This window comes from Aulonocara sp. 'chitande type north' Nkhata Bay, linkage group LG8 (genome assembly GCF_057382095.1).
Source record: "Aulonocara sp. 'chitande type north' Nkhata Bay isolate Kocher_YH1m ecotype deep benthic linkage group LG8, A_spYH_male_GT1.1, whole genome shotgun sequence".
NCBI lineage: Eukaryota > Metazoa > Chordata > Actinopteri > Cichliformes > Cichlidae > Aulonocara > Aulonocara sp. 'chitande type north' Nkhata Bay.
This window is the reverse complement of record NC_141351.1, coordinates 4,672,838-4,691,086: the sequence shown is the minus strand read 5'-3', so window position 1 is coordinate 4,691,086 and position 18,249 is coordinate 4,672,838. Positions and strand designations below refer to the sequence as shown.

The window sequence follows — 18,249 nt, the reverse complement described above, 5'->3', positions numbered from 1 at the left end:
TTTCTTGGTTTGGCAGGGGCAGAAAAAAAATGCGCATGTCTGCCCAGTACAATGGGGCAATATGTAAAGAGGTGTTCATCGCACATAAACACACTGTTTATTAATTCCATCACCGGCAGTACAGAGAGGGATTTTAAAATTTGGTTAATGACATGACCTTACTTTAATGAACCTGATTCTGTTTTATTCCTGGATTAAATATCAGGCTGTTTTTATAAAAAAAAGAGAGAGCTGTCTTAAAATAGTCACGTGCCCATACAATTCTGCATCACGTCCAGCAAATGTGAAGAGATTTTTTTAACTATCACTGTAATCAGTTACTAAAATCAACAAAACATGACTATTGGGGATTTCCCAAAAACAGGTAGTCTGGAACTAAAAGCAGGATGTTTTCCTAAAATTAACCGCATAACTCTGATGTTGAAATCCATTAAACACAACATCAATGTCACTGATTTTAAAAAGAAGCTTACCCTCAAAACTTTAATATATGACATATATGAGCTTCTATTTTCACTGCTCCTCCTATAATACCCCCAAGTATACATGGTCCAAAAAGGGAAATGCGAGGGCTGCATTAGGGTTGTGTATTTTGCTTCTTTTCCAACACTCATGAAGGAAGAACACAAGCTCAAACACGTGCACGATGCACAATCGCTGACATGTTTCGCTGTTTCTTAGCGCTGAAAAGATCACAGAGCACCAATATACTTTTCCTCTTCAAGTGAGTAGCTTGATAGCTCAATAAAGTCAAACTGCTGCTTATGGGAAACATGAAGCAAGTGACCCAAAAGGGACTTCAGATCACTTTGTGCTCATGTAAAAGCTGCATAGCCAAATCAATATTCATGGCGGTGCTAAAAAGCTTTCACTATAACACCAGCACCACTTTTAAAAAACACAGGAACCATGCATTTAAACCTTTTCCCTTGACACCTCTGTTTTGCCATGCCTCTTAAACTTCTACTCAAACTATTTTGGTATCAGCGCCTCTTCGTTGAGGGAGCGCAGAGGCCGACGAGGGAGCTGAAGAAAAAGGATGCAGAGGAAAGAGTGACAGGCTGTCTCTGTGGCCGTATAGATGTAAAGTGAGAAAGAGGTTGACCTTCCCAAGTAAACAGACTATGGGCTGTGTCACATAGTTGGCATGCACACAACTATTCCATCAGCTCCACCATAAATGGTAACAGTCTTAAACAGCACAGGGAGCTAAAACAGACACCCTCTCTTTACGCGTCCAACCTGCCCTCCACACATCACCCCCTCTATCCCATCACCTCTGAGTCCTAACACTCCCCTTATCATATCCAACACTCTATTTCATTATCTTTTTATATCTCCGTCTCTGTGTCGCATACACATTTACATACACTGCTCGCGGGCACGTTCTGCTGCCCCTCTGCACACAGAGCATGTGTGCGCTGGTTCAAGTGTTTGTGTACGTTTTTCTGAGTGTGCATTTAAGAGATAGGAAACAGACAGAGGGGTTCTGTTATGTGTCACGGACAGCAAGGCTGAGGCTGTAGCTCTGCACAGGGGGCTGCAGAGTAACAGTAGGTCTGTATTTTGAAGGACGCGCATATGAATCAATTGGACCTGTGGTTTACATTTCAGGGGTTAAGTCACATCTGCACATACTGTACATATATGTGAATGTGTGTGTGTGTTCATTTGGACTCATTCAGTGTGTCAGATCCTTTTATATGTCTTGAGCTAAAGAGTAATTATTTGCAGAGCAGTATTTAAAGCTCATGGCTCATGGCCAAAAGTATTACATCTGCTATTTAATCACTATAATGGGTAAATATTAGAGAGATGAAAAACAAAGTGAGCCTTAATATAATTTGAAAAGAATTATGCTGTAAATGCAAGACATGTTTCAGGCAGTTGTTTCAATCTGCCAACTAGCTGAACTAATTAAGCAACAAAAAAAATCTTTAAAAAACAATGACATATCAGCACTTTACAGAGTGTAACTTTAATGGCTAATTTCCCCCTCCATAGCAAGCATAGAGGAGCAAATGAATTTCTTTAAAAACTTTTTTGAAACTATTTAGATTTAAAGTTATGGACGTGGCTGCTTTGGCTTCCTTGACTGACAGGTGTGCTAGCATATTAGCCAATAATTGCTAACTCTGTTATATTAGCTTTAGCGTATAACTCTGTTATATTAGCTGTTAGCAGCTTTTCTAGCACTTAAATGGATTTATCTGTCAAAAACACATGCTTGCTTTGAGGTACAGCCCATCCAAGAAGTTTACCTTTTGAGTTAAATTCAAGTATTTTATTAGTCAGGCACTTTTAGACAGGCTATATGTTTATGAACGCTGGTTGCTAACCAGTCTAGCTAGCTTTAGCTTATGGGTTACAGTTGTTACATCCGTCCATTATATTGAATCTATGACCATTAACCCTCTTGTCTTAGTCTAGATATATTCTTGTAAGATTTAGAAAAAGGAAAGACTTGGGCAAAATTAGCTACATGCCCCACTTTTGGTGTTTATAAGAGCGCCAACAATCCAGCTAAATTTAGCTTGAAAAACCACATTAACTGTGCAACATGCTTACTCTAAGGATTTTTCTTCAATTGTACTATTGGGACATTGGCGTGAAAAAAAAAATCCAAAACCAATAGAGCACAACAATGTCTTTGCAACTAGCAACAGAATATGTGGCTGAGACATTTCAAAGTTAGCGGCAGTGGCTCTGGTGAGCAGATATAAAAGGTGGGATGTGAGACAGCTACACAGTTTTCGTTTGAAAGCATTTCAAATTAACTGCAGCCCGGCCATTATGTAATGTGTTACATTGTGTTTAGTAAAGGAAGTAAATCTCATACTGAAAACAAAGTGTGACACTCAGTTAAAGAGCTTCTGTGCTCACAGTCTCTGTCTGCCTGACAGCAATATCCGCTTTTACTGACATCAGAGCCATGAGTAAGAAAAAAGTGTGTTTAGGGTCTGAACTTTTGCCTCACACAAGTTAGGTGTATATATTTTTGTAACATTGCCAAAGAAATCAACTGAAAAACACAGAAGATTAAGGATATGAAACAACAGAAGTTTTAATATGTTGCATTGGTTTCAATACCTTTCCACAAAATATGTCTTTTCAAAATTAAAGCATACCCATATTGATGCCCTGCTGTGGTATTTGTCCTGCGTATAGAATTATGGATAATAAACTAGTGAGAAAAATGGAAATTACAGTTAGTCTGGATCTTAAAGTGAAATCCGCAAATACAAACAAACACAGCTGCAAAGTGAAAGCATATTCTCTTCTATCTGCTCATACTTTGCATACTTTGTGATTGATGAGCACGTGCAGTGCATTTATTTCCAGCAGACACCCTGACGGGCTCTTTGAAACAGGTTGCGCTTCGAGTTGAATTCACTTTGCACGTGTGTTGTAGTCGTGTTTCGCATGTTTGCCTCTTCATCAATTATTCATCAGTGTGGTTGTTTCATCTTCATAAATTCTCAGCCAGAACTCTATAACCTCATTTGGAGACGAATTAGACACATAATACCAGCTATATATTATGTGTCTGTGTGTCTCATCTATTTACAGAACAGAAGGGGGTACCAGAAAACGGGTCAACGTGATCGATAAGCTGTCACACTCAACGCAGGTGAAGCACTTTCTTAAAGGTGTAGTTTTTCTTTCTTTCTTTTCCCCTCAAACACAAACTTTGACTTGCAAACAGCAGATGATACTATGGCAGTTCTATGATTTGTTTGGATTACATGCTATATCCATAATTATGACATCTACATTGTCAAAAAGCATCAGCCAAAAAAACATCAGATCTCAAGGAGAAATATATATAGTGATATAGTCTGGGCATGGTTTAAGGAACAAAAGAATGCCACATGATTGGATTAAAAATGAAATCCCTGAGCTCCTGGACGGTCTGAGGTGCAACCTGGAAGCATCGGATGGACCAAAGCATAATGTCCCAGGGTTGTTCTATTGAATGTATTTCAGGCAAACGTGGGGGAAAGTCAATGATTTCAATTGATCAGTTCCTTTGTCCTCTAGGAACAGTCTGCATACTCTCACCACACAAGGTGGAGCATTGTCATAGACCAGGAGGAACCCAGGACTCACCGCACTAGTGTAGGGTCTGGTGCAGTGGGTCTTGCCAATAGGTTAATGGCACTCAGGGTTGCCTAGCCTGTAGAGGTCTGTGTGTCCCTCCATGGATATGCTTCCCCAGACCATCACTGAAACCACCAACAAACTGGTCATGCTGGACAATGTAACAGACAGCATAACAATTTCCATGTATTCTCAAGACCAGAACCTTCTCTAACATGTGAAAAACAGGTCACCAGTGATGCTCCTGCCATTTCTGGTGTTCTCTGGCAAATGCCCATCGGGCTACACGGTACCAGGCAGCGCGCAACCTATTCCTCTGAGCACAAAGGAGCAGGTACTGGTCCTGTTGGTGGGTTAAGGACCTTCTATGGCCCTGTCCAGCTTTCCTAGAGGAACTGCAGGATGCAGGTATTGCCTCGCTAGCAGCCGTGACGCTAACCTTAGCCTAGATTAACAAGGGATATTTCTCATTGTTCCTTTCGTTTCTTTGTGCAGTGTATGATGCATCCACTTTGTCTGAGCCACAACCCATATATTATTGAACACATTTGTTATTTAATCTAACCAAAAGTAAATACAGAAATTCCCACCGGGAAAGGCTATTTTAATCTCTGCTCTTGGGATTTCTGTTCATCAGCCAATTTCAGTAGATACTTTCATGTTTAGAACACGTCCGTGCGGAAGCGGTTGTAGCTAATTAAATATCCAGCTAATAAAACAGCTATTTCCTCATTGGAAAAGCTTATTCTTACCATATGGAGAGTGGAGCATTCATCCTAGATTTTTGCTCAATTTTTGCTTTCCCATTTGTTTCCCAGACTTTGAGAAGGTGAAACGCCGTCTCCAGGACACCAATATTTATCAAATCTCCAAATTTCTCTGTTTACTTTCGGTCAGACTTGGAAACAAACACTTGAAATGATTCATATAAAAATCTAGATCTTGGAAAGCTTTGAGGACATTGTGGTTTTCGCCCCTCCTGCTGAGTTTTTCTGCAAACAAGGTGAAGAATGCAAACCAACCACAATTATCCATCCTTATCCACTTATCCAACTTGGGGTCACTGGGGGAATTGAAACCTACTGCAGCTGTCATAGGGTGGGAAGCAGAATACACCCTGGACAGGTCACCAATCAATCACATGGCTAATCCACAATGACTTACACATGATTGAGAAATACGTAATACACACACACATGGCAGAATTATCCTCATTTTGAAAAAAAAAAAGTATAATAATAAATATACAGACAGCAAACCACAACAACAACATAAAAGAACAAATGTGTTTGAATGTCAACAGGATGTAAAAAGAAATATTACTGAGAAGCAATGATGATGTGTTAGTGGCTGAGTCAGCGTTTCAGTAATTTTACTTATTTATTTTTGTTTGTGAAGAGAAAAATAACAAGGTGAAGCAGCCACTGTGGTTGAAAAAGAAGCCAATATATAAATGTCAAAAAGTGCAGTTCCTCTAATGGCATCACTTGACTGTTTCTTAAACATGAACTGCATTAAAGATGGAGGCAGCCACTATGACTTCACCTGCTGATGGTGAAAGGCCTTTTTGGAGTCACCATCTCGAAAGCTTCTTTTGAAGTGAAACACAACAAGCAATTTAATGGGTGGATCTGAGTGTGAGACTGAGGACTGCTTACTGATTGGTTAAACAATGGTCAACGTTTTCCTATAAGCGTTCCTAAATCTTTTTTTAAACCAGTGGTCAGCCATGCTGGCCACTAAAACAACAACAAGATTAGGGCACTTGCATCGACTTCATCTGTCTGAGGAGTACAGCCCCATAAACCTCCATGAGAAAGATCCTTCCTGGTACACGGTTTATCGTCTGTAGTTCTGTTTTCTCTAAAGTTTCCCATGCATGAGCTAATCCAACTGGTATAGCTAATAATGCCCAAGCTCTATTTGATCATCCAAAGATGCTGACATCCCAATTATGAATATACAGCTCATGACAGCTCAGTGAGACAACTGCATCCCATTTCAATAGTTCAGCTTCCCAACTGCCACTAAAGCTCATGAGCTTCAAGGATAATGCAAGACAATCCATAACTCTGTTAGACACAAAGCATGTTATCTTGTAAGATAAATGCCCTACAATAATACAGAGAAAAAAACCCAACAATCAGATCACCCCCTTAAGAGCAAGCACTTGGTAACAGTGTGAAGGAAAAACTCCCTTTTAACAGAAAAAACCTTCGGCAGAACCAGGCTCAGGGAGGAGCAGCCAACTGCCGTGACCGGTTAGGAGTGAGGAGAGGAAGACTGGACAAAATACATGCTGTGAAAGAGAGCCAGAGATTAATAATAACTAATGATTAAATGCAGAGTCGTGTGTAAGCACATCGAGTGTGAAAAGAGGCGGGTGAAGAACAAACACTCATTGCATCATTGGACATCTAACCTACAGAGGGAAGATTTAAGGTCACCTCATCCAGCCCTACCTATAAGCTTTATCAAAAACAAAATTTGAAGGCTAACCTTAAAAGTAGAGAAATAGTTTCTGGGACAACCCGGTAATAATGAAATCCAAAAGTCCAGCCTAAAGGTAATAAATGCATAAACTAATGTTTCAGCATCACTCCGAGACAGGATGTTTCTAAATGAAATGAAACATTTCAGTGTGGATATGTTTTAAATTAACTTAAAACACTTTATTTTTTTACTTTCTAATAAATTGCACATCATGCTGACTCCAGAGTTGTTACAGGATATAATCTGAAGGTGTTTATTGCAGTTTAGACAAACCAGCAACATTTGATGAGGATATTTATGATTTTGTTTAACTGCCTCCACATGACGAGAAATTAAATAATCAGAAATATTGTCTTTTAACTTTTGCACTACAGATTGATTTGTTCAACCTCATGAAAATGCTTCATCTTCCTCCAAAATGTAATAGACAAAATATGAACTTACGCAGTACTAAGTGCAGTAGGTGAAAATTCAGGAGACTTTCTGCCCGTCAAACTAGTTTTAACAGGAAAAATGGCAGCATGAGGTACACACTCAAAACTCCAGGAAGAAACTTGGCTGGAGGATGTATGGAAATTGAAAGGCAGCCTCTCCTCCATATGGACAGAGTTACAGAGGAAAAGGAGGCTTAGTGATCTTTGTGGCTATTGGATGTCGATGGGCTTACAATCAATGAAGCGTCTCACTAAAGTCTTCAGCTGCCTGTCTGGAGACTGGAGGGATCCATGTTACCCAAACTAGAAAAGAGCACTTGAGAAAGAAGTGAAAAGGTTGAAGAGGACAAAAAAAGGCAGGGGAGAGGCTGACGCAGAACAGAGAAGAAAGGAAATAAAAGAGGTGGAGGTGAACAAAAGCGAGCAAAAAGTGAAAAAGCAAAAAGAGGTTGATGGAGGCTAATAGGTCTACAGAGGAGGAAGAAAAGAGGAAGCAGTACAACCAGAATTAGAAAAAAAAAGCTATGAGCAAGAGCACGAGAGGAAAAGTCAGGAGGAAAAAAAACGATGAAGGGAAAGTAGAAACTAGAAAGCTATAAAACTTCCTGCGTGTGTGTGTGTGTCTCTGACATCTGGATATGTTTATAGGCACTGGGTCAGTGACCGAAAGTAACCCCCTAAAACCTGGCTAGGCTTCAATCTCCTACTACACACCCACACACACAGTACTTGTGTCCCTAGTGTTATATAACTTTACACCAAAACCGCACGTGCCAAAAACATAACCCAACACAATAGCCTCAAACACAATACATACCCCAAACCTGAAAGCTGCACTTGGCAAACTTCTTTATGTCCTCTATAAAAAAAATACTCATGAGAACATCAGAGGAGGAAATAAGACACCACAAGACAACTTTTTTTCCCATTTTAGTAGAAATTGAATTGTAAATCATGAACGCTAATGCAACTAATATCCAGGACTAGCATTTTGCTTTGCCAAATACCTTTTGAAATGTATTCAGTGCCTGTATGGAGTTGGCAACAAAAATAACTGAAGAAGAATGGAAACAGATGTTTAATGAGATTCATGAAGCTACCAATCTTTAATTTTGAGGGAATTTGCTTGGAAAATAAACATGACACAGTTGTTGACCCTGGAAATTACTTCTAATTATAGCAGGAGTTTAAATTCTCAACACTAGAGAAACTGTAGTGAAAGCAATGCAAATTACTGGCATAATATTTAGTCATGCAAATGATCAGAAACCAGTTTGTACAGAAGGTGTTTTTTTCTCTCATATATAAAGAGTACAGTTTGTGTGTGTGTGTATGTCTATGAAAATAATAAAGCTGTACTCAGTGTATGCAACACTTTGTGTTTTTGTATTTTAATTAAATTTCTTTTTTAATGAACTTTAATATTAGCCGAAAAAAATGTGTTTATTAGTAAAGCTTTGGTAAGGCAAAAAATATCAAAACATAGATGATAGAAGTCTTGAGCAACCTCTCATGTCTTTATATTTTGCTTTAATTGGAGATTATGTATTATGTATTGGAATTTCAGGAGCGGGACCACGCCTCCAAACGCGCTCCTTCCGGTTGTCATCTATATAGGTTCCCCCCAGTTCTGCAAACTGTTCATTCTCATTTACGTGCCCCACCCTCCCTCCCTCCTTGTTCTCAATTCTTTAACTTCTTCACTCCTATTTAGTACATGGGGATCTGCCAGGCCCAGGAGCCGTTGCCAGTCCCCTTCGAAGCCTTCTCCAAACCGCAGCTTAATTCATGTCCAAGCATTCACCTTTACCTACTAAAACGCTGTCAAACCTAAAATGAGGACGTGGGCCCAGCTAGTGAAATGCTATTTTGTTTGTTAAGCCACTTAACAATAACTCATTTAAGTAGAAAAAGGGCAGCTAACTCAAGGGATTTAACCACGCAGGTAGAGTAGTGCAGAAATGGTTGTCGCACTGTAAGGTTCTTTTCTCTCCACGGAGCAACACTGGAGCTCTGTGAGAGTGACCATTGGGTTCTTGGTCACCTCCCTGACTAAGGCCCTTCTACTTCAATTGCTTAGATTGGCTGGGTGGTCAGCTCCTGGAAGACTCCTGGTGGTTCCAAACTTCTTCCATTTAACTGATGATGGAGGCCACTGCGCTCATTTGGACTGCCAATGGTGCAGAAATTTTTCTGTACCCTTTCCCAGATCCGTGCCTCGTTACTATCCTGTCTCAGAGGTCTAACGGACAATTCCTTGGACTTCATGGCTTGGTCAACAATGGGATCTTATATAGACAGGTGTGTGCTTTACCAAATCATAACCAATCAACTGACTTTACCATAGGTGGACGCCAATCAAGTTGTAGAAACATCTGACAGATGATCAGTGGAAACAGGATGCACCTGAGCTCACTTTTGAGTGTCACAGCAAAGGCTGTGAATACTTTAAGTACATGTTATATATTTTTAATATCATTTTTTGCTTTGTCATTATGGGAAATTTGAGGTGAAAAATGAGCTGAATCCATTTTGGAATAAGACTGCAGCATGACAAAATGTGGAACAAGTGAGGCTCTGTGAATACTTTCAGGATGCACTGGGCCAGTACAAAGAACCAGTATGAGCATTTTCCTGATACCTCTTTTAAACTCTGTAACCTCAACAGAAATCAATAGACTCCACTCAGAGAAATCATCTGCAAAAGATCAAATGTTATACTGACACAGAAAAAGAGGATCAGTTACATCATTACTAATAGACACAACAGTATCAATGCCAATAAAAGTCTGCAGTACAACTGCATTAATATAAATACACACAGTTGGTTGGAGCTGTGACAAAGCACTTTATGTGCTGCATATTTGACAATGAAAAGATTGACTGTAACTTAATTAACAGACAGCTTAAGAATAAGCTTAAAGAATGACTAAGCTCAGTGTGACCACTCATTGCGTTCAGCAGATATCCTTTGTTTTTCCTCACAGAAACTTAAAACAGACTGGATTCACACCTGGGCAACATCTGATCATACTGAATGTCAGACCATATCCAGATGTGGTCTTCCGAGCATGTTGGATGTATTTACACCTTACATCAGCATCCATTATTCGTAATCCAGACTAGCTATCACTAGCGCATGTTGCATGTGAATATCAGGTGTGAATTGGGTCAAAGAGACAGCAGCGCAGGGATAAAAACAACCAAACAGCAGATTGAGAGGGAAAGAGTGAGAACATCTGACGTCAGATGTTGCTGGGCCTTCCCTACCCGTTAAATCACCCCTTTACTTTCCTCCCTCTCTCACTCTGTCTCTTTCCGTTTTCTCTCTCACATGGCTGTAATTATGCTCATGTAAACAAATGAGACCAGAGAGAGACATCAGGAATTCCAGTTGGGCCTGTGGGAGCGGTGTTGCTTGCAAAATCGCACAGAATGACACACGCACACACAGAGGATGTACAAGTCAAACTAATACTTTCCTACAATCGTTCTCTATCTGCGTGACTATATGCATCAGGATACTTCACATTTCCACAGAGAAATTTTTCAAGGCATTTGAATATCACAGCACAGCAACTGCACATCCTTTTGTTGAAGAGAAAAACACATTAACTAACCTGCTCATGGTACTCGATTCCCATGCTCAGAGTATTGATCAGAATCGCAATCATAATCCCTCGGCCAAAGTACTTGCTGTCCACGATCTTCCGGAAAGTGTCGCACACCAACCTCCAGAAGTGAACAACCTTGGCGGCCGTTTTCCCCAGCCTCTGGTGCTTCTTTTTGGGCTGCCGGCTGTCTCTTCTGTCCCTGTGGTGGAGGTCCTGAGTGAACTCGTATACCCCATCACTGTCTGAGTCTCCAGGTGTCTCGTTGCCCTCGGTCCCGCCCTCCGATTCGTTGGCCAGGGCCTTGGCGCAGTAGGGGCAGCTCTCAGGGTCTAGTGTCAAAGCGGCCGTGTCCATGGCGCTGCTGGTGGTGCTGAGGTCACGGGCTGACAGCTGGCAGGAGAGCTGGGCTGCAATGGAGTAAAAAAGGTCAGATGGAGAAGCTGAGGCAGAGAGAAGGGTACTGCGGTGGAATCAGCATGATTTTGATAAATTACTTAAATTAAGTGGTTTGGACAAATTGTCAGATCCAATGAAAGAGATCGGTTGTGAATGGGAGCATTTTTAGACAGTTGCGTGTGTATCAGGAAAAGTGTGTTTGACGGTGATGGGCAGTGTGTCTGTTGTATGACTAATGCCTCGTCTCTACAGATTCTCTGGCCGCTAGCCAGCCTTTTTCCACCACCTGTACAACCCGAAGAGACCTTAACTGACTTTTGTTTGGCCTAAGACATTTTTTAAAAGTTGACCAAGAGGCAAAAAAAGTTGGCTGGACATGAGGCATTAACATTTATTGACTCTAATTAGCACTCTATCTGCTTGTCATGAAAAGAGATAAAATCTCTTTCTGGACAGTGTTGTAGCTCGAGGCTTAGTCAGAACAAATCAATACTGCACAGCGCCAAATACATGATTGCAGTTAAAGGAACACAACCACTGGTGTGTTACATCATTTCCTTCAACACCAATATGGAAATTAGCATGGGCTGAGTAAATGAGATAGCAGTGTTTCCCACACAAAGAGTCTTCTCGGGCAGGCTTTCCAGGTATATGAATGGCACCCCAACTACAGTATGTGATGATTAATTTTAGCATATTTTGAATTCTTTCTATCTGTCTGAGAAAACAATGTCATCTGTGATCGATTTACTGCTGGACCATTCCCTGACTCTTATTTTGTTCACTTGCTTGCTAGTCCTGGCCTTTCATGTTTTCTCTGCCAGCTGGCTCCCCGGCCAGGTTACTGTTGTCCTCCAAATCGTTCAGCTGCTACCCCAAAAGGGATCTTATCCATAGCCAGACATACTCCAACTTCACTATCATGGCCTACAGCTGGCAATTGTAGACTTTGTTCTGGTCTGGAGGACCACTGCAAACAGGATGGCCTCTCTAAATACAACCTGCACGTCGACAACTGGTTTGTGTGCAGCCATGCCGAACTCAGAGGGTGCAGAGCAGAAGGGCTACCATTTACCAGCTGCAAAACATGATGGTTTAGTTCAACCGTGTGAGACCTTGGGATCATATCAACTCTCTGTGGATATCAGCTGAGTGGCATCACGGACCGCCACAATAGCAACCTGTCCAGTGAGCCAGGTTGTAGGGAAAACACATGAAGCACCTGGGTTAAGCAGTTAGCAGTAACTAAACTGTCAAAATAAGAGTGAGAAGATTATCCACGAGTAAATTAATTGGAAAATTAAATCATATCAAATCTAATCACTTGTACTTGGTCAGCCAGTCATATATCAGGGTAGCTCACTCAAGTAAATCTAAACCTGTGGATATTCTATTTTTTTCTCCTATTCAGCTCAGCTAACACACAAAAATGTATCTGCATCTGCTGCCTCATTGTGTGTCTACCTGTTGGACTGAGCGGGTCTACCAGACTCGATGGCCTTCTGTCCTGGGGCATTGGTGGAATATTAAGGTTGATGTTCGTCAGGGTGCTAGCTGCAATGCTCCCTCTTCTAGACTCGGCGAGAGCCCGAGCTTGAAGGGTGGGGTAGTTCTTAGGGCCTGGAGCAGCAAAGGGCACAGAGTTCCTCTTAATGGCCCTGGACTTGGGAGCCGGAGCCAAGGAGAAGAAGCCTGGAGCAAATCCAGAGTTGGTGTTGAAAATGCTGCAAACTGAGGATGAATCAGCAGCAGGACTGGACAAAATCGCAAGGTTCATATCAGAAGTTGCTGCTGTCACTGAAGAGGGTAGCGCCACGGCAAGATGCCCACTTCCAGTGTTTGCTATGAGAGTTCCCCCGTTGTTGTTATGAGCCCCACCTTCTGCCTCCCTACTGTCCAAACATCTGGTGCTCCCTCCTCCCCTCACACTACCATTCCCTAGATGGTAGTGGTGGTGGTGCTGGTGATGATGATGCATTATGTGGTGAACTGACACAGACCCCTGCCTGGAGGTCTTTCTCCTTCTCCTCTGGCTGTGGCTGCGTTGGATATCTGTGGCTGGGGGCGAGGCAGCAATGTGGAGCCCAGCCCGACGGGCCAAGAGCCTGCAGATATGGGCCACTTGCTTGGCCCCCTTGCGGATGATGTGAACCAAGTACTTGAGGAGCTCGTCATAGCAGGAGCCTGGCTCGGATAGGGATGCCAGAGTGCTGGCGTTGGACATGAAGCGCACTCGTTGTTCCTTCATCAGCTGGCTCTCCCTCTGCTTGGTCTCTGAGAACTGAGTGGCAATGACCACCAGGCACAGGTTGATCATGAAGAACGAGCCAATCTAAGGGGAAAGAAAGAGAGATGATATTGTTACTGAGGTCTGAAGAATGAAGACTACAGAGAGAACGTTGTTTGAAAGATGTGTTGACCCAGGTAGTTGTTAGCATTAGCAATTAGCTCTGCTAATCTGAATAATTCAGCTGGACCTCTACTTAATGTTATGCTGTTGGGGCTTTTTCAGTTATGTTACATACTATGTTACTTAGCATCTGTCTACACTTGTACAGTTTGTGGATAGAGATTACCAAGCTTGGTAACCATTAGCTAATATCTTAGCACCCCACCCTCTTGTCCAAATATGCTAGCAGCTGCAAAAATTTTAATATTGAGGCTTAAACCATTGGGTCATATCACAGTATTTATGTCCATCTTGTGTACAGCCTACATTCACACATGATCGGTGGATGCTCACACCCCCAGTTGACCCTCTTCTTCAGTCGTGTGCAGATATACTTACAATGATGAGCAGGATGAAGTAGATGAAGTTGTAGAAGGAGTGAGCATCCATCACAAAGTACATGATGTCCACCCAGCCTTCCAGGGTAATCACCTAAAAATGAACACCAGGAGTTAAGTACATACAAACATAAAAAAAAAAAATTGAAAGAAGAAACCAAATAAAGAATGGAATTTAAAAATAGAAATTGAAAGAGGACATATTTCCCAGTGCTATAAAAACCAGGACTCAGCATAAGAGTAATCCTCCAACATTTATGTTGTTTGTTTTACCCCATGCAGGCTGAACATCTTCAGTCTGGCTCTCTAAAAATACCCGTCCCCCAGCAAGACAACTATGACTGAATACTCTAACAAAATGTTATTCAGATGATGTGAAGATAGCAAAGAAATGGTGTGGAAAAAATAAGCTGCAGTCTGATTGTGCGATGTTGGTGACCTGCTAATCCTCTAAGCCCTCTTTCTCTGATAGACTAGCCCAGGGGTAATTAGGCTCCATTTCTCCCTCTTCATCTCCATTTTGGATTACAGGATTGTGCATGGGCCAAATCGTACTGTATGTTGCCACTGCAGAAAAACTATTTTGGTATCTTCAAATCCGACCATTTGTCCTACCTGAAAGATGGCGATCCAAGCATAGCAGATGTTATCAAAGTTGATGGCTCCCTTGAAGGGGTTGATCAGACCAGCAGAGCAGTTGGTATAATACTGGTTCCAGTTGACGCAGGTGGTGTTGTCAGTGCTGTTATAAGAGTCAATATCCAGGGTGCACTCCAGGCCCCCCTCCTCATACAGCTTGGGAATCGAGCTACAGTCCCTCATGCCGTTGTCTCGGGGTTGAGAGCAGATGAAGGGGTTCTCGTCGTCGTTTTCAGTGTGGTAGTACTTTCCCAGCTCCAAAGACAGAGGGCTTGCATGAGGAAGAAGGGGAAATATTAGTATGGACTTCAGATTGCATTAACTCACAGAAAAATCAGGACTAAATTAAAATGGCAGTGAGTTGGCCAAAAGACCCCGCAACATCAGACAGACCCCAACAAAACCCCAGCAATTAAATAATCCAGAATCAGGGTCAGGGAGCTGCAGCTATCTGGTGCAACCAGTTGGGAATAAAGGGAAAGACAAGAGAGCATATTTTAATAATCACTAATGTTGGTTAAACTTCTATATGCAATAGTGATTTATAAGTATATGGAGAGCAAAAAGAGCTGAGTGAAAAAGAAACAGTGATGAGAAGCATTCAGGCTTTGCAGCATAACTAGGATATGTACATCTGATCCAGCCCTAACTATAAACTATAAATAAGCAAACCACAAGAAACCCTACAATTTGAGAGTGATGTGTCAAATTTGGATGTTATGGTACTATTAGATTTTTAAAATACAACGGGGCTTGATTATTCAAATCCTTGTATATGAGGAGAAGGATTTCAAAGTCTGTTCTGGATTTAACAGGGAGTCAGTGATGCCCATGTTCCTAATATGGGCAGAATATACCCTTTACTCTCACTGTTAATACTCTTACTGCAGCATTCTGAATCAGCAAAATGGTTCTTAGAGAGACTTTAGAATGACCCGATAATAATGAATTACAATAGTCCATCCTAAAAGTGATAAATCCATCAACTAGTCTTTCAGCATCACTCTGAAACTAGATTTCTTTTTAGATTAAAATATATGTGCAAATGAATAAAGGAAGTCCTACATAGTTGTTTAACATGCGCACTGAAGGACATATCCTGCTCAAACATAACAGATTTCCTCAAGTTTACTGAAGGCTAAAGTAATGCCATCGAGAGTAAGTACCTGGTCAGATGCCATGTTTCTAAGAGGGCCGAGTACAATAACCCCAGTTTTGTCCAAATTTAGAAGTGTTGGCACACAGCATTGAGGATAATAACACTGGAGGAATTGCTTCCATAAACTCAGTTACAGCACTTTCAGAAAGACTATTGTATTATCTACTGTATTTAAATGTATTTCCCAGTGCAGTGTAATTAAATTACAATTATGTGTTTAAATTACACTCTGAGTTGGGTTATATGCACTCTGAAAAAACCCAATAAAGTGTAATAATTTAATGAATCTGTGTCAAGGCTGTCAGCATCAGCGTCTACATGAATGTTAAAGTTACCCAATATTATTCATTTATCTGAACTTAACACTAAATCTAATAAAAGATAAGACAGGTCGATCATATATAAAATAGACAGACATATAGGGTTGTAGAAACAATACTACAAAAGTACTGCAATTAGAAAGAATCACATATTTTAGTCAAAAATGCAACTATTTTTATTAATAAGAGTAAAACCATGTTTTTTTTCTTCTTTCAAAAGTTAGAAAATCTCATACTAAATGACTGGACCTCAAAAAGTGAGGCAAATAAGATATATATAAATTATAAATGATTCCGAAAGAATTATCATCTTAAAAGTAATGCATAAATTTGAGCAGCTGCATGTTGCAAAACAGCCTGACGAAATATCTCAGGTTAAATATGTGACCTTGAATGTTTCCAAGAAAAAAAAAAGTCCAGAGATGTTTTTCCTCAGGAAATAGTCTTTTGGACTTTATTATAAACCCAGCACAATTTTAAGTGGATCAACTTCAAAATCCCAAAGTCTGCAGGTTTTAAATCCATGCAAACACTACAGCAGCTGATTCCACTGATTAACACTCATGCAAACAGATTGGAGTAAATAATCAGTGAAGCTAGCTTTAATTGTGTTTGAAATATCCAGGGCCAAATACCCAGGGAGAACCCAGTGTGCACTGGATGAGTTGGATATACAAGAGAATTTGCCTGCTATAACACATCTTGGCATATCTGTTGCAGAACACTCGCCTGTCTGGAATAACTGGTGTGTGTCTGGTGACTCTGTAGTATCTGGCTCATCTGTCAACACACATTCAGTTTTATTAATTGCACTGTAGCATCACATATTTTGTGTGACTACATATCCACTTATCCACACTCTCTTATTTATATATTCTTAAAATCTGTTTCCCACTTTGGGATGATCTACAGGAGCACTTATTGCTCTGATGAGCTCAGTATGTTGTTCGGTCGATTTATCACACCCTGACATGACGCACGGGTCCACTTCAATAGTCTCGATCATACTAATAAAGAGTTACTGTCAACCAAGCTAACAGCCTGTGCCGAAGCACTAAAATATGTATCAGTGATATGCGTTCAAGAGAAATGGATGCAAGCATTAAAACAGTTATGTTTATGACTTTGGACATTAAAAAAATGACTCGGCTTAGGTGCCATTTTTCTATTGCAATGATAATGATTTTCAAGGTACAAGAGGAATGTCTAAAAATTGACAATGATGATGAGAAAACGAGAAAGAGACAGAGGGAAAAAATGCTTGCATAGCAAAGCCATTATGCATGAACTTCAATTATAGCTGTGAGGAGTTATACATCGAGAGGGAACGATGAGGGCAGGAAGATACAGGGAATATGAATAAGTCATTGGTTTCCATGTTCTATATGCCTGGTTCACATGACGTCTTTCTCATTATTCCCAGGCTTGTCTATCCCATTCATCAATGTGATGAGACTCTGTGATCACAGACCTTTTGACGTAGTTTAGGGTGCTCAGTCAAAGTTCACTCCCCAGATTGACTTCGATCTCCTGCAGAATTATGCTGCAGCAATAGCATCACTTTTCAAGAAAAATAATAAATACATAAAAAAATCCTTCCAGCTTGTGGACCTTTAAATTATTGAGAGAAAGTGGTTAACATGAACCACAGGGTTTAAATCAGCAACACTCACCTCATTTCTTCCATTCTCTACAAATCTAGACAGATAAGAGGTTGGGAATACTGACGACTGATAGCTCTTTCTTGTTGAGTATAAATATCCATTATTAACCTGTAAATAACTGATTATTAATCTGTATCGTTTACGATTTGTTTCGATCAATTTAAAATATTCATATTAAATATTTTAGTGTCTATTGATGTTAATTTTGCAGATTGAAAAATGAGATCTGTCTATTAAAGATTTAATAGAAAGCTTGGCTATTTGTCTGGGTCAAAACTATTCATTTTTTAACAATTAATTGTACTACTACTGTGACATTTGCATAATAAGAGTTGGTGGTTTAAATTCTTAATTGTGCTAATGCAAGTGTGGCTGCATAAAGTCTACTAGCAGTCAATTAGTTACACTTCTTGTTCTCACTATAGTCTCATCTTTGCATGTAGTTGAACAATTTTCAGCCTGTAGAAGGAGGATATATCATTACCATTTTTAGCTAGCTAAAAGGGCTTATTTGGCACTGAAGGTAAAGTAAAATCTAATGCAGGTTGTGGTATTGTTCTCTATAAAGGAATTGTTTGATTGTTGGTTTTCTCTGCATTACTGTAGAGTCTTTTCCTTAACAACACAAAATGCCTTTAAGCG

The 18,249-nt window shown here is 40.5% G+C and overlaps 1 protein-coding gene across 13 annotated transcripts in view; it reads right to left on the bottom strand.

Moving 5' to 3' along the window:
- cacna1g (calcium channel, voltage-dependent, T type, alpha 1G subunit) overlaps positions 1–18,249 on the bottom strand; it is a 208,763-nt gene that overhangs the window by 119,561 nt on the left and 70,953 nt on the right. For all 13 annotated transcript variants that reach the window (XM_086302859.1, XM_086302861.1, XM_086302851.1 and 10 more), the window contains exons 5-8: positions 14,441–14,735; positions 13,827–13,919; positions 12,503–13,370; positions 10,649–11,049 (exon numbers count right to left, since the gene is read on the bottom strand). In XM_086302859.1, coding sequence (XP_086158985.1) covers positions 10,649–11,049; positions 12,503–13,370; positions 13,827–13,919; positions 14,441–14,735 — 1,657 coding nt within the window. The remainder of the gene's footprint in view (positions 1–10,648; positions 11,050–12,502; positions 13,371–13,826; positions 13,920–14,440; positions 14,736–18,249) is intronic.